This window comes from Mustela putorius, unplaced genomic scaffold (genome assembly GCF_011764305.1).
Source record: "Mustela putorius furo isolate JIRA1106 unplaced genomic scaffold, ASM1176430v1.1 tig00000151_pilon_pilon_pilon, whole genome shotgun sequence".
Lineage (NCBI taxonomy): Eukaryota > Metazoa > Chordata > Mammalia > Carnivora > Mustelidae > Mustela > Mustela putorius.
The window spans coordinates 7,290,914-7,303,921 of NW_025421296.1; the positions used below are offsets into that span (position 1 = coordinate 7,290,914).

The following is a 13,008-nucleotide window of genomic DNA, read 5'->3' on the forward strand; positions in this document are numbered from 1 at the left end:
GAAGTACAGAATTGGGGAGCCTTATCTCTAAAATGTCTATTACACAAAGAATTGTCAATTACAGACTTGAACAAAAGAACCATCAACAGGAAAGAATCAACAATTACAGGTCCCAATAGGGAATGATGTCCATTGTATCCCCTGTAAGAAATGAACCACCCCTGCAACTCAGCCAATGAGAAACGATTATCACCTTTAACTCTTATTTTTCTCCAATGGGCTTTCGTTCAAAACAACCCCTTCCAACCGCCTCCTTCTTCTCCATAAAATAATAGCTCTTTCCTTTATTTGCTGGACTTGCCTCTGGTTTTGCCATAGCTTACATGTTCCAAATCGCAATTCTCTGATATTCTTGAATAAACTTATTTCTGCTGGTAAAATAGGTGACTACTTTGTTTTTAAGGTTAGCAACGTCTTTACTAACAAAACAAAAATCAGACTAACAAACTAAACCAAAGAAATGTCTTACTTCAGACATAATCCCATTGAAGGACACTTTTTTTTTTTTTTTCCCCAAGTAATCTAGATTAGTCTTGGCAGGTCACAGAGATACTTTGCGGACAAATGGATCCACAATGAGAACTTCCATGATTTGGCATCATTACTTGATGATGCTTGAAATGCTGTTTGCTCACTCACTGTGCTCTAAAGCCAACTCATCTTTTTGCATTTGCCTTAAAAGCCATCTTTTCCAAGAAACTTTGCTTCATCATTCCCATCTATATGAATCTCATCTTCCTTATATGTAATGGTGCTTGCATCACTATTAAATATATTGCCTTTATTATAGTTAATTATTGACTCCCACGCACACCGCCCCCCCCCCCCAGCCAAGAGAAGTGTGAATTCCTTGCAGGCAGAAGGAGTGTTATTCACTTTGGGGTCTCCCATAGTGCACAATACAGAGCAGTGCACGTGAAGATATACGATTCATTGTTGAAATTCAGAAATTTACACAATCTGGTTAGAAGCCATTTGACATACATATGTTAGTTCTGTCCTTAAGGTGCTCCCAGAACATAAGATACACAAAAGAAGAGAGTAATAATTGTTCGCGACTATTGAGGGGCCGAAACTCACCAGCACAAGAAGAAAGCCTTGAAAAGGTAGGCAAAGGATAGGAAAAGGTTGGGAGGAGAGGGGTGTGTGAAGCAATCTCAGTGTCTCTTTGTCCCTGTGACATCTAGATAAGTTTGTCCCTTTTAGGTATTTCTATTTTCTTAGTATTAAATAGTAATAAGTTATATAGTCTTAGTTTTAATAAACTTTCCTACTGATGTCGTTTGACCTCAGTTATGGAAACAGGAGAAACAATCAATAGAAAGTTAAAGGAATCGAATATGATATTAGGTTGAAATATTTAAAAAATTGCATATGGGGGTATGTGGAGTACTTATGTTCATAATAGAGAGCATGAATATTTTTAGATTCTCTGATATTAGATTTGGGTGTGCTTGTTCTAGTTTATAAATCAACGAATTGGCCTATATCTTTGGGTCTGTGTGTTTAGGTTTTAAGGTGACAGATACCTTATAATAACTAGAAATAGAAATTCCATCTTTAGCGATAATATAGTACAGGGACCTGAGAAGAGAAGGTCTTAAAGAGCTGTTAATTAGCAGAAATCTGAAGCACACAGTCTCAAAGCAATTAAGGCTGTTAATTGAATATTTGGATGCACTGTGGAATGGTTCATATGTTGCTGGGTAGGGTATCCTAGGCTTGCAGTAGGGAGCTACATTATACACAAGACGTTGAATAATTTAGAAAGAACAAGTATGGGTAAACATATGTTTGCGTAGTGGTTAACTACATTTATGAATAGTGATATATTGTTGGCTATATACAGAATGGTCTATTAGCTGCAAAATTCAATATTGGTAATTCAATCTTGCAGCCTGTCTGCAGTAAATATGGCACACCATTTACTACTCATGGAACACTGAGTTCTTTGCCATGGTGATTTTGCTGTCCTCTGGCTTGGTAAACATCTCTGTAATTCATGTAATACTTTAAATGAAATGGTGGTCACACAATGGTTACAGTTTGGCATCTATTCATGTTTGGGACGAGGGGAGTGGACATTCCTGATGAGCTCAGGGTGGCAAGATGATTTTATTATTTTCTATAGGTTCCGTTATCTGCAGCATTTGATTACTGTGTGAATACACTTCTAGAAAGAAACTTTAATGAAAATTTCAAGATTGTGAAAAAGTTTTCAACAACAGAAAAATAAATGAAATGTTCCTTTTAGAAGAACTTTAGTGAAAATGGTTAATACTTTGGGTAGTGCTTACTATTTTCAAAAACTATAGGTTTAGAGTAGACTTACACTTCTGTCAATCTCAGGCTTAGTAAGGAACAGAAGAGAGAGGATATCCACTAAAGAACACCCAAAAGGCAGTGAGTGAAGAATGAATTTCATCTCTCTTAAACTGTGGCTCAAGTCCTCATAAGTTTTCACCTACCTTAAGGGGGAATTTTTTATTTTTATTATTATTAATTTTTTTAATGAGTGCTTGGAACCTCAAAGCTAAAGCTGACCAATAGTTCTCACCTCTTTTGCTAAATGTTCCAGAAAGTGTCAGAATTGATTGACTTAGGCCCCCCCACCCTCAATCTCAATCCACTTTCTGGAGTAGTTTCTAATAACCTGTTAAATGCCTTTTTTACATAGTAGAGGGCTGAGCAGCCAGTGAATGCTAGGAGCACAGAACATGAAAATCCCCAGAAGGAGCCTCTCCATCCTATGAGGAATGAAGCATTCATAAAGATGAGATGATTTAAGAACCGGCAATTCAAACTGCTAACAGACGTTGCGGTACGTGCACTGGGCTTATAAAAACATATTCTGCTTGAGGTCCAAATCTGAGCCTCTAAAAACGCGGAGTTAATCTGGTCAGGGGTTATAAACTGGGGCTTTTCAAACGCATTGAAACACGGGGCTCTTAGGGCATTAAGTCTTTGGGAAGCATGTTTTAGAGGTAACAATGCTACCTCTTTAGATCAGGAAAGTTCTGTTTGTTATGCAATGTGTGCATTTCATTATTTACACGATTTCATTAGGCGTTTGGGAGCTGTGTACAGGTCAAGCTGTTCCTGCAGCAGCACCCCAGACTCTGAAACTAAAACCAAATACCCTTTCTTTATTGCTTGTAATTGCCTTTGAGATAATTTTTTGGGGGGGGGGGAATCCCCAAATCACATCTGTTTATCTCGATTGAAACATTTTTGTCTTATGTGTTTTAGGAACTACAAGTTCCTTGGAAATTTTTCCATTTCAACTTTCCACCGTCCTTTAAGGACGACGATAAAGTAAATAGCCAATAATAAAAATTCAGAGTGGGAAACTTCTTCCGAGATCAGACGAGATCGGGCGCGTTCAGGGTGGTATGGCCGTAGACCAGAGTGGGAAATTTCTTACGGTCTTCCCAGCCGTGTCCTTTACGCATAGCTATTAATCTCTCTCCTTCCTGAAGCCCCCACCTCCGCTTTTTTCTTTTTCTTTTTCTTTTTGTATTTCCTGCAGTAAAGCCGAAAGTAAATAAGGTAGAAAGCCCCGGGTCTAGGGCCTACACACGGGGGTCCTTGGGCGACTCGCGGGCTTCTGGAAGGTAAGCATGGGAGAGCCGGCAGTAGGGAGCGCACCCCACAGGTAGGGCAACCGGGCTTCCGCAGTTTCCCTGGTGGGGCCGGTAGCTCCAGGTCCTTTTCCTGCTGGCCGCGGAGCGAAGGGGGCGGATCCTCCCGTACCAGACACGCCCCGGTCGGGTTTATAACCCGCCGACTGCCGCTCCTGGAGCTACGGCTCGCGTCGCGCTCCGCCGGGACTCGGGGGGCGCGCGCTCCCCGCCCCGGCCGCCCGAAAACTCCGGCCCAGCCCGCGTCCGCCCCGCGCCCGCACGCGCGCTCACACCCCCACGCGCGCGCTCACACCCCCACGGACTTCTGGCCGGCCTCCCACCTCCACGCGCGCCCACTCCCAGTCCTGCCCGCTTCTCTGTTGCCCCGCGGGCTCCGCGGGCGAGAGCGCCGAGGGGACCCACGGCCTTTTCCCCATGGCTGACCTGAGCTTCATCGAAGATTCCGTCGCCTTCCCGGAGAAGGAGGAGGATGAAGAGGAGGAGGAGGAGGGGGTGGAGTGGGGCTACGAAGAAGGTAACCGGCCGCGAGTCGGGCGGGCTGTCCGAGGTCCCGCGCCCCGCCGCGTGCGCGTCCCGCCGAGTGGCTGCGGCTCTCGCGCGCGCCCAGCACCGCCGCGGCCCCTCTTTCCCACGTGCGTCTCTGTCGCTTTCCCGCTCCCCAGGCCCGACTGGGGGCCGAAGTGGCTCCAGGCAGAGCGAGAGTGCCCGCCGCCTGCGCGCGTCAGGGCGCCGGTCGGTCCTGCCGGGCAGCAGTTGGCACTTGCGGCCACGCGGAGGGCCAGCCTTGCGCAGCGCCTCTAACCCTTGTGTGCACCGAGTGCCGGCGGGGAGCTGCGTTGCATTTTACTCAGCACCTTGGGCGCCCAGTCTTACCGAAACTGCTCGGTTCTTGCTTGCTGTGAGGACCCGGCGGGGAGAAAGCCTTCTCGCCGCTAGTCTTTCCGTGAAGGATGCGAACGGTGTTCAATTCTTGCTAAAGAAGTCCTAAATTTCTAGCCTAATCAGCGGGCTTGGTCGGAAGGGGTTGACTTTTTAAAAAAGTTTTGTTGGCTGCATTTATCCCAGAAGATGGAAATAGATTTGACCGCTGAAGCTGATGGTGAAACAAATGGGGAATTTTAACTTTATAAAACATGCCAAGCGAATATATATGTATATATTGTAGGACAAGAGCGGTGTGGGTATATGAGGATATGCCCACTTCTCTACTGCTGTGTTTGCATTTCTGAGAAGAGGGGTTTATTCACTAGCATTAGATTTATGGTTTTTGGCTCTCGTCAAGCAAGTTCAGAAGTTCAGGTATTTCTCAGGGACTGCATGTATTGAACTAATGAGCAGAGGAAATTTTTGTGGAACTCTTGATTCTTTTTCAATCACTTCGAGGTGACCTAAATTTCCTAGAGTTACATATTATTATATATATGTGGACGAAGACAGAATATTTTGTTAGTGCAGTACTTTGTACATGATATTTGATAGTATTAAATCATTGAAAATATGAGCGCAGAAATTCGTACACCTTTACCATATTTTCATCTATAGAGAAACAATAGTCATAACCTTAATAATGTCAAGGATCATAAACAGTGTCTAAATCAGCTTTTACATGTTGAATTTTATTGGAACTTTTTTATAACCTGTTCTAAATTTGCTTTATTTTGTGCTTAGGTGTTGAGTGGGGCTTGGTGTTTCCTGATGCTAATGGGGAATACCAGTCCCCCATTAATTTAAACTCAAGAGAAGCTAGATATGACCCCTCACTGCTGGATGTCCGCCTCTCCCCAAATTATGTGGTCTGCCGGGACTGCGAAGTCACCAACGATGGACATACCATTCAGGTTATCCTGAAGTCAAAATCAGGTATATTAGAAGATGCTTTTGCATGCCTTTGTAAATTAGAAGTTCTTACAGGCTACTGAGCTGATTTGGCTTCTATGACTTTAAAGGTAGAATTAACCATAGTACCATTATCAGGATAGCTTACTATACTATAAAATGCTATTTTTTGGGAATTATTTCTAAAAAATTTTTGAGAAGCTAAAAGGATGAAATTATGGAGATGGTAGTTTGGTTGTTCTGTGTTACATGATATTACTGAAACAACCTTAGTTGATCAACTTAAACTTTGTGGGATTTATGGAAAAGCATGTGCAGGTGTCCTAATCTGCATTTTGTCCTAAATTGTTCATTAGCTTAATTCATCCAGAAAATTGTAATTCTCTGTTTTATTGCTTTGTAAAACTAAAGATTGGGATTTATTGCCATAATATGGGTTTTGAGATAGACTTCTCAAATTAATTTTCTCTACTATATTAATGTGGCAAGAAGAATTTTAATAGCTATCAAAAACATCCTCTAAACTTAGTAAAAGATTTGAATGACCAGAACTCTTGTTTGTATTTACTTATTTCTAACTCTTCCTCTCCTCTTTGAATCTGTTTGAGGTAGATTTGAAATGTTTTATGGAAAAGGTGTTGGAAATTATCAAGGAAATTGGCTTAAATGTAGGGGAGATGAAAGAAGAATTTTTAAAAAATTAGCATTAATATTATCCTTTTCTTAGTGAATAGCTGTATTTCTTTCTTGGAAAGAATATAAAATTAGAGTATGTTGAAATACTAGGAAGTACTAATGAGCAGAGATCACCTGTACTCAAAATTAATTCTGAATCAATAATCTCATATTTCAAACCTTAAAGTCTTTAGGTTTATTATATGACAGGGCAGGCATTGATTTCCAACTATGGAATCTTTGTTTTAAAACTTACTGTGACTGTTCCTGAACTTTAATTTAGAACCCATGAGCTAGTTATAGGTTCATGTAGTCTTCCTTGATGATCTGACTTGGGTCAAAGTATGGGCATCATCCCAAACAGATTCTCGGTGTTACATGTGGTCAAAGAGAGACAGCTTCAGATGGAAATTTGAACTTAAATAAAACTTTTCTTGGGGAGAGGCTATCTATGAAGGACATTAGGTATTATTTTTAAACTGCACAGTAAAATTATTAAGTGCTGACTGTCATGGTTTGTAAAAAGCATATTAATGTAATATATGTGTATTGGTATGTTGAGATGTCTTTGTGTTTCTGGAGATAAACATTTATATATCTATAGAACAAAAATGCATTTCACATCAGGCACAGTGGTCAGTGCATATGGGTTACATACAAATGCTAAGACTGTTCTCGAGGATTCATAGTTTAGTGAAGAGTCAGTCATTTAAACTATTAGTATAAAGATGTTATGGAAGAGTTATGAAATCTGGAAGCATGGAGGAATGACTGAGTATGAACACTCTCTGCTCTAAGATCCAACTTACTTGATCAAATTGAATTTAACATTTGCTTCTGGTACCTTCTCAAATATTGATGATTTCCCTTGGCCCGCTCACTTATCCCCAAAACAGAGACTATTAAGCAGTGCCTTGACTCTCTAACCAAAAGGTTTCCCCTTGCACTCCAGTCCCTCCCTCCTTCACCCCTGACCAGCAGGGGTGAGCTCTCTGTCTGTCCTAGCCTAATCTGAGTACACATGTTCCAGACCCCTTACTCCTGCCCCCTTGGAGAGCTTGCTCCTTTAGAAGCCCTGTCTCTTTTCTGCTGCTGGAATAATGTCTTCTTTGTTGTTTCTGCCTTTTCTGTATTTCTCAAACTTAAAATACAAGGGGCAAAAAAATACCATGTGTGGACCATTTTTTTTTTTTTTTTGAAGATTTTGTTTATTTATTTGACAGAGAGAGAGAGAGACCACAAGTAGGCAGAGAGGCAGGCAGAGGGAGAGGGATAAGCAGACTCCCTGTTGAGCAGAGAACTCAATGCAGGGCTTGATCCCAGGACCCTGAGATCATGACCTGAGCCGAAGGCAGAGGCTTAACCCACAGAGCCACCCAAGTACCCCCTTTTTTAGGATATTTAAGCTTCTCAAAGGAGTAGTCTGCAAGCCCCAAGCACATTATCCTTCATTTATTTAATCAAGGGTTATCTTTATCAAAATAGGATATACAATTTGACTGGTGCTATATGTTGTTTCTCTCTGCCCTTGGGAGACCCCATCCCCGACCTAAAACTTTTTGCCTTGGTGACAATCACTTTGAACTCTTAGCTACTTCTCCTGTCTCCATCCCTCACGGGTATGTTCATAGGGTCCTGCTTTGACATGTGAGATATCTGTGAACTCTCTGCTACGGAAAATGAGGCTGGTCTCTAACTACCCTCCCCCATTATGGTTTGCCCCTCTTTTGTCCCTGTATACTTAAATTACAATTAAAAAAATTTATTTAACAGACAGAGATCACAAGTAGGCAGAGAGGCAGGCAGACAGAGAGGAGGAAGCAGGCTCCCCGCCAAGCAGAGAGGCCGATGCGGGGCTTGATCCCAGGACCCTGGGACCATGAACAGAGCTGAAGGCAGAGGCCTAACCCGCTGAGCCACCCACACACCCCAACAATTTCTTTTTTTTTTTAAATTTAAAAAATTTTTAAAAAAGATTTTATTTATTAATTTATTTGACAGAGAGAGAGAGATCACAAGCAGGCAAAGAGGCAGGCAGAGAGAGATGGGGAAGCAGACCCCCGCTGAGCAGAGAGCCTGATATGGAACTCCATCCCAGGACCCTGAGATCATGACCTGAGCCGAAGGCAGCCACTTAACCCACTGAGCCACCCAGGTGCCCCCCCCCCAACAATTTCTTTTTAAAAGATTTTATTTATTTATTTGAAAGAGAGGAGAGATTGAGAGAGAGAGAGCGAGCATGAGAAGGGGAAGGTCAGAGGGAGAAGCAGACCCCCTGCTGAGCAGGGAGCCTGATGTAGGACTCAATCCTGGGACTCCAGGATCATGACCTGAGCTGAAGGCAGTCGTTCAGCCAACTGAGCCACCCAGGCACCCTTACAATTTTTCTTTAAATTAGTACTCAGTATTTTTATCATTATGACCATGTAGTTGTTGTTTCCAGCTGAGACTACAATCTATTTCCTTTACTGAACAATGTGGTGTTTTTCTCCCCTGGAGTTAATGCATTTTTGTTTATTTAATTTCTTACTTTATCTGTCATGATTTTATTTCCAGGCTCTGAGCAATGGCAGAGCTACATCGAGAAGTCCTTGCCTCCCTCACCTTGGTCTTTCCCCTGTCCCTTTGGAGGCCTCTCCCTTCTCCTGCTTTATCTCTAGGCCTGCCCTCTAGCCATCACCCGCAGCTCCTGGACCTTATGCCCACGAGGTCCCTTTGCTTATCTCTCCTGTGCGAGCCCATGTTTCCTGGATGCTGTCAGCCATTTTTGAGGTTGATCCCTTATGTCAGGGGTTTCTTGGTTTATTCCCTCCTATAGTCCGTCTTCCAGTAACTGAGAAGGAGGGCATGTGAGGGCTCATGGTTGGCTACCTTGTATGTTTCTGTGGTGCACGCTTGGTGGGCTTTTGGATGATTGTGTCTTCCATTTCTTAGAAATTTTCTTACATTAGGTAATTGATACATTTTCTGTTTTTCCTTTATTTTCTTCTTTCATAACTCCTCTGTTTTTGTCTTTTTTTCTGCTTCTCGGTGGATTTCCTCAACTTACATCTTCTAGTCTTCCCATTAAACTTCTGCTTTCTGTTCTAACTTCTAAAAAAGTTGTGCTTATACTACTTTTCTTAGTCATTCAAGTACAGCTTCTGCTGTTTATTTCCTAAGTGCAGAGTCTTTCTCCATTGTTTTCCGTCCGTCTGTCTGTCTGTCTTTCTTTTTTTCCTGTTCTATGTCTCTGTTTATTCTGGGTTCTTTTATTTATTTGGTCTCTTTTAGATGGGAGTTTTTCTCCAAAGTCTACTTATCTTTGGCTCTTTGTTCATATTTAGGGATGGGTCTAAAAATTGGATTAGAAGCTCTGTGCATGTGGACAGGGATTGCTATCTGGTGGGCATCACAGTAATGTGATTATGTAAGGATCTGGCCATGTTGTAGAAGGAACTTTTGTTGGTTTATTAAGTTTTCTGGGGAAAGGGATGTGGTGGCTCACTCCTAGTTGTCAACATTCTGGTTGTTGACCCCCAGGCCAAAGAGTCAAACAAGAGTAGTACATTTGTTAACAGTTGATGAACCTGTGTTGACACATCATTATCACCTAAATCTTACAGTTTAAATCAGGGTTCCCTCTTGGTGTTGTACATTCTGTGCGCTTCCACAAATGTGTAATTACATGTCTCCACCATTATACTGTCCTACAGAATAGTTCCATCATCTTAAAAATCCTCTATGCTCTACCTACTCTTCCCTTCCTCTCTCCATCTGGCAACCATTGATCTTTTTTACCATCACCATAGTTTTGCATTTTTCAGAATGTCGTACAGTTAGAAGCATATGTTGACTTCTTTCACTTAGCAATAGGCTTTGGTTTCTTTTACCAGTTTTCTCTGGTTTGCCAGATGCAGGTGGCAATCTTTGTTTTACCTTCTGCAAAGTGTTGCCTGCTTTGGGTCAGGCAAATAGAAATCAGGCTCCCAAGCTGCCCTTGGAAGATTACAGTGGTGGATTGTGTGAGATAGGTACACCAGAAGAGGTGATTTTTGGCTGCCATTTTGAGGGGAGGATGGGCAGAGGCGGTGGCATTGGCAGTGATCACTGAAGCATGAAGAGCATTGGGATGGGGAAGATTGGAATATATGGGAAGAGAGGGCAATAAGCAAAAAGGATGCAGCTGTGGGAAGGTCTGGACCTTGGATGAGGGAAAGAGAATCCTGAAGTGTATGTGGAAGAAAAGAATGATTCATGGAAAATGAGGTTAATATATACATCAAGAGGCTGTGTTGGAGCAAGCTCATGAGGGATTCTGAACCAAATCCTAAAGAGTATAATCTTTTTTTTTCTTCTGTAAAATATGTTTCAGGAAAATTCACCGGGCCATACAGAGTAAGATGGGATCTGGGAGAGAGTGGGAGCGGCTGTGTTGGCAGTGCCAGTGGAAAGGCAGGGAGGGCACAGGGAGGTCTCTGAGATGCCATCCACAGAAAGTCGGCGATGGGGTGTGTGGACCAGCGCTGAGGAGGGAACCATTGGAGGGATGCCCCGGGGTGGAGCCCCTGTGACTGGACCACGCTTTGGGTCCTGTCACTGTGCTTCCGCCTCTGCTCTGAGCATATTTCGAGGTGACGGAGTGCCTCCTGACATGGAGTTGAGCCAAGCATCACATTCTGGGTCCTGTTATCTCCTGGAGTTTGGAGAGTGTTATGAAGGCTGCCGCATCCATCATTTAATTTCTCTGTCGAACTGGTGAATCATTGTAGTACAGGAATCTCCATGGTTAGTGTGCACAAATGAAAATCAGACATATTGCAGTGGTATAAAGAGTAGCTTAAGCATAAAAATATAACTGTAGATTTCTAGCTTCAGTGGTTGAATAGTTAAGTCCTGACAAAGTGTGAGACTGGCCAAGCTTCTGCAATAGAACATCATTCCATCTGACTGCAAGCTGTGTGTTAAGGGTAATGACATTTTTTTTTTTTTAGAGATTTTATTTATTTATTTGACAGACAGAGATCACAAGTAGGCCGAGAGGCAGGCAGAGAGAGAGAGAGAGAGGGAAGCAGGCTTCCTGCGGAGCAGGGAGCCCGATGCGGGGCTTGATCCCAGGACCCTGAGATCATGACCCAAGCCGAAGGCAGCAGCCCAAACCACTGAGCCACCCAGGCGCCCCAAGGGTAATGACATTTTTAATGGACCATTGGTATGGGAGAAATTGCTAATCAGAATAGGTCATTTGTGTCCTTTGTTGTAACTTATTATAGAAACCCTAATTAGACAGTTCTACCTCTGGGTCTTTTATAATTCTCAATATTAAATTTAGGCTAGATTACTTTTATTATTAAATCATACTTTTTTTTTCCCAAAAACATGACTTTTTTTTATAGTGCTTCTTAATAGCCTTGCTGATTTAAATATGGGGTTGTCAAAAACATCTTAAAATTGTCTTCACTTAGACAGTGGCTCTGTATTGTTTACTTATATGAGATGTCAGGGTTGAATTTCTTTATGATTGACCTGTTAGCAAACTTTGGGGGTCTTGGATTACTTGGACAGTTGTCTTAATCTGCTTCCCTTTGCTTATGCAGACCCAGGCTGACTGGCCTCCTCTCTGTACTGTCCATGTTGCCCCCACTCTTAAGAACTGATGATATTCATTCTTTTTTTTTTTAAGATTTTATTTATTTATTTTACAGAGATCACAAGTAGGCAGAGAAGCAGGCAGAGAGAGAGGGGGAAGAAGGCTCCCTGCTGAGCAGAGAGCCTGATGTGGGGCTCGATCCCAGGACCCTGAGATTATGACCTGAGCTGAAGGCAGAGGCTTAACCCACTGAGCCACCCAGGCACCCCGATATTCATTCTTTAATATAAAGTGAAACTGTAGGTTAGAAGGTAAAGGGAGTAAAATAATTATTGCTTTCAAGATTTCAAATGTTTTTTAGAAGAACTAATTTATACTCTTCTTGCAATGTTTTGCGAATACGTTTTGGATTCCTTAAAAGTCAAACTGAGGTTATAAAATCTTTAGACCCGTTGAGAATGAACTGTTTGGGTCTAGATCCATTGGGGGACACAGCAGTTAACAGCTTCCCTCTGTGCTGGGGACACAGCAGGGCTGGGAAGGACTCTGTCTCCAGACCTCACTATCTGTGCCTGAGTTATAACAGTCAGCTGGTCAGGCTTGCTCTTTGCTGGTCCACTGTTCACAAAGGTATGGAAGTAATATTTTACTAGTCTTCTACTTAAAAGCTATTGGTGATTCCCTCCATAATAACCTCCCAGTTCATAGGCATAGCCTACAGTTCCCCTCCTGGTGCTCACATCTTGGGAGCCTAACCTTTATTCTCCTGGAATAGACTCAGTCCTTTCTTGTTCCCTTCTCTCTGCTTGGAATGCTCTTACTCAATTCTCTTTGCTTCCTCTTCCAGACTCTGCTTAGTGATCTCCTCTGTAAAGTCTTTTCTGACTTTCTGATGCCCCCTTGGTTCTGGCATGGCCCTTGCTGGGTGCCTTTCCTGCATCTCACGTTTAAATGGGAGCATTGTTTCTTAAACACTGAGAATACCCCTCCGGCATGAGACTGTGTTCTCCTTTTTACATCCTTTGGGGGGCAACACAGGGCTGGGCAAGGAGTCCATCTTAAAAGGCGAGTTGAACTCAAATGAGGGAGGCTAAGCCTTTGACCTCTCTGGCAAATTCGTTTTCTGCAATGGCTTGTGGAAGCTTAGCTAGATTTAGGTAAATGCATATATATCATGCCTTTATGGGTTTCTCAGATTTTGCAGAGGTTTCTGAGAGGAACTCTTTTTATATGTACAAGCATAATAGCTGTGCCTGTTAAAGAGCATTAAAGAAAAAGCAGCTA

At 42.6% G+C, this 13,008-nt stretch overlaps 1 protein-coding gene across 3 annotated transcripts in view; it reads left to right on the forward strand.

The window, feature by feature from the left end:
- Nucleotides 1-3,788: 3,788 nt before the first annotated feature.
- CA8 (carbonic anhydrase 8) overlaps nucleotides 3,789-13,008 on the forward strand; it is an 86,906-nt gene continuing 77,686 nt past the window's right edge. For all 3 annotated transcript variants that reach the window (XR_001177247.2, XM_004778360.3, XM_013048900.1), the window contains exons 1-2: nucleotides 3,789-4,158; nucleotides 5,313-5,504. Coding sequence is in view for 2 of the 3 variants with exons in the window: in XM_004778360.3 (XP_004778417.1) it covers nucleotides 4,059-4,158; nucleotides 5,313-5,504 (292 nt within the window). In the remaining variant the exon portion in view is untranslated. The remainder of the gene's footprint in view (nucleotides 4,159-5,312; nucleotides 5,505-13,008) is intronic.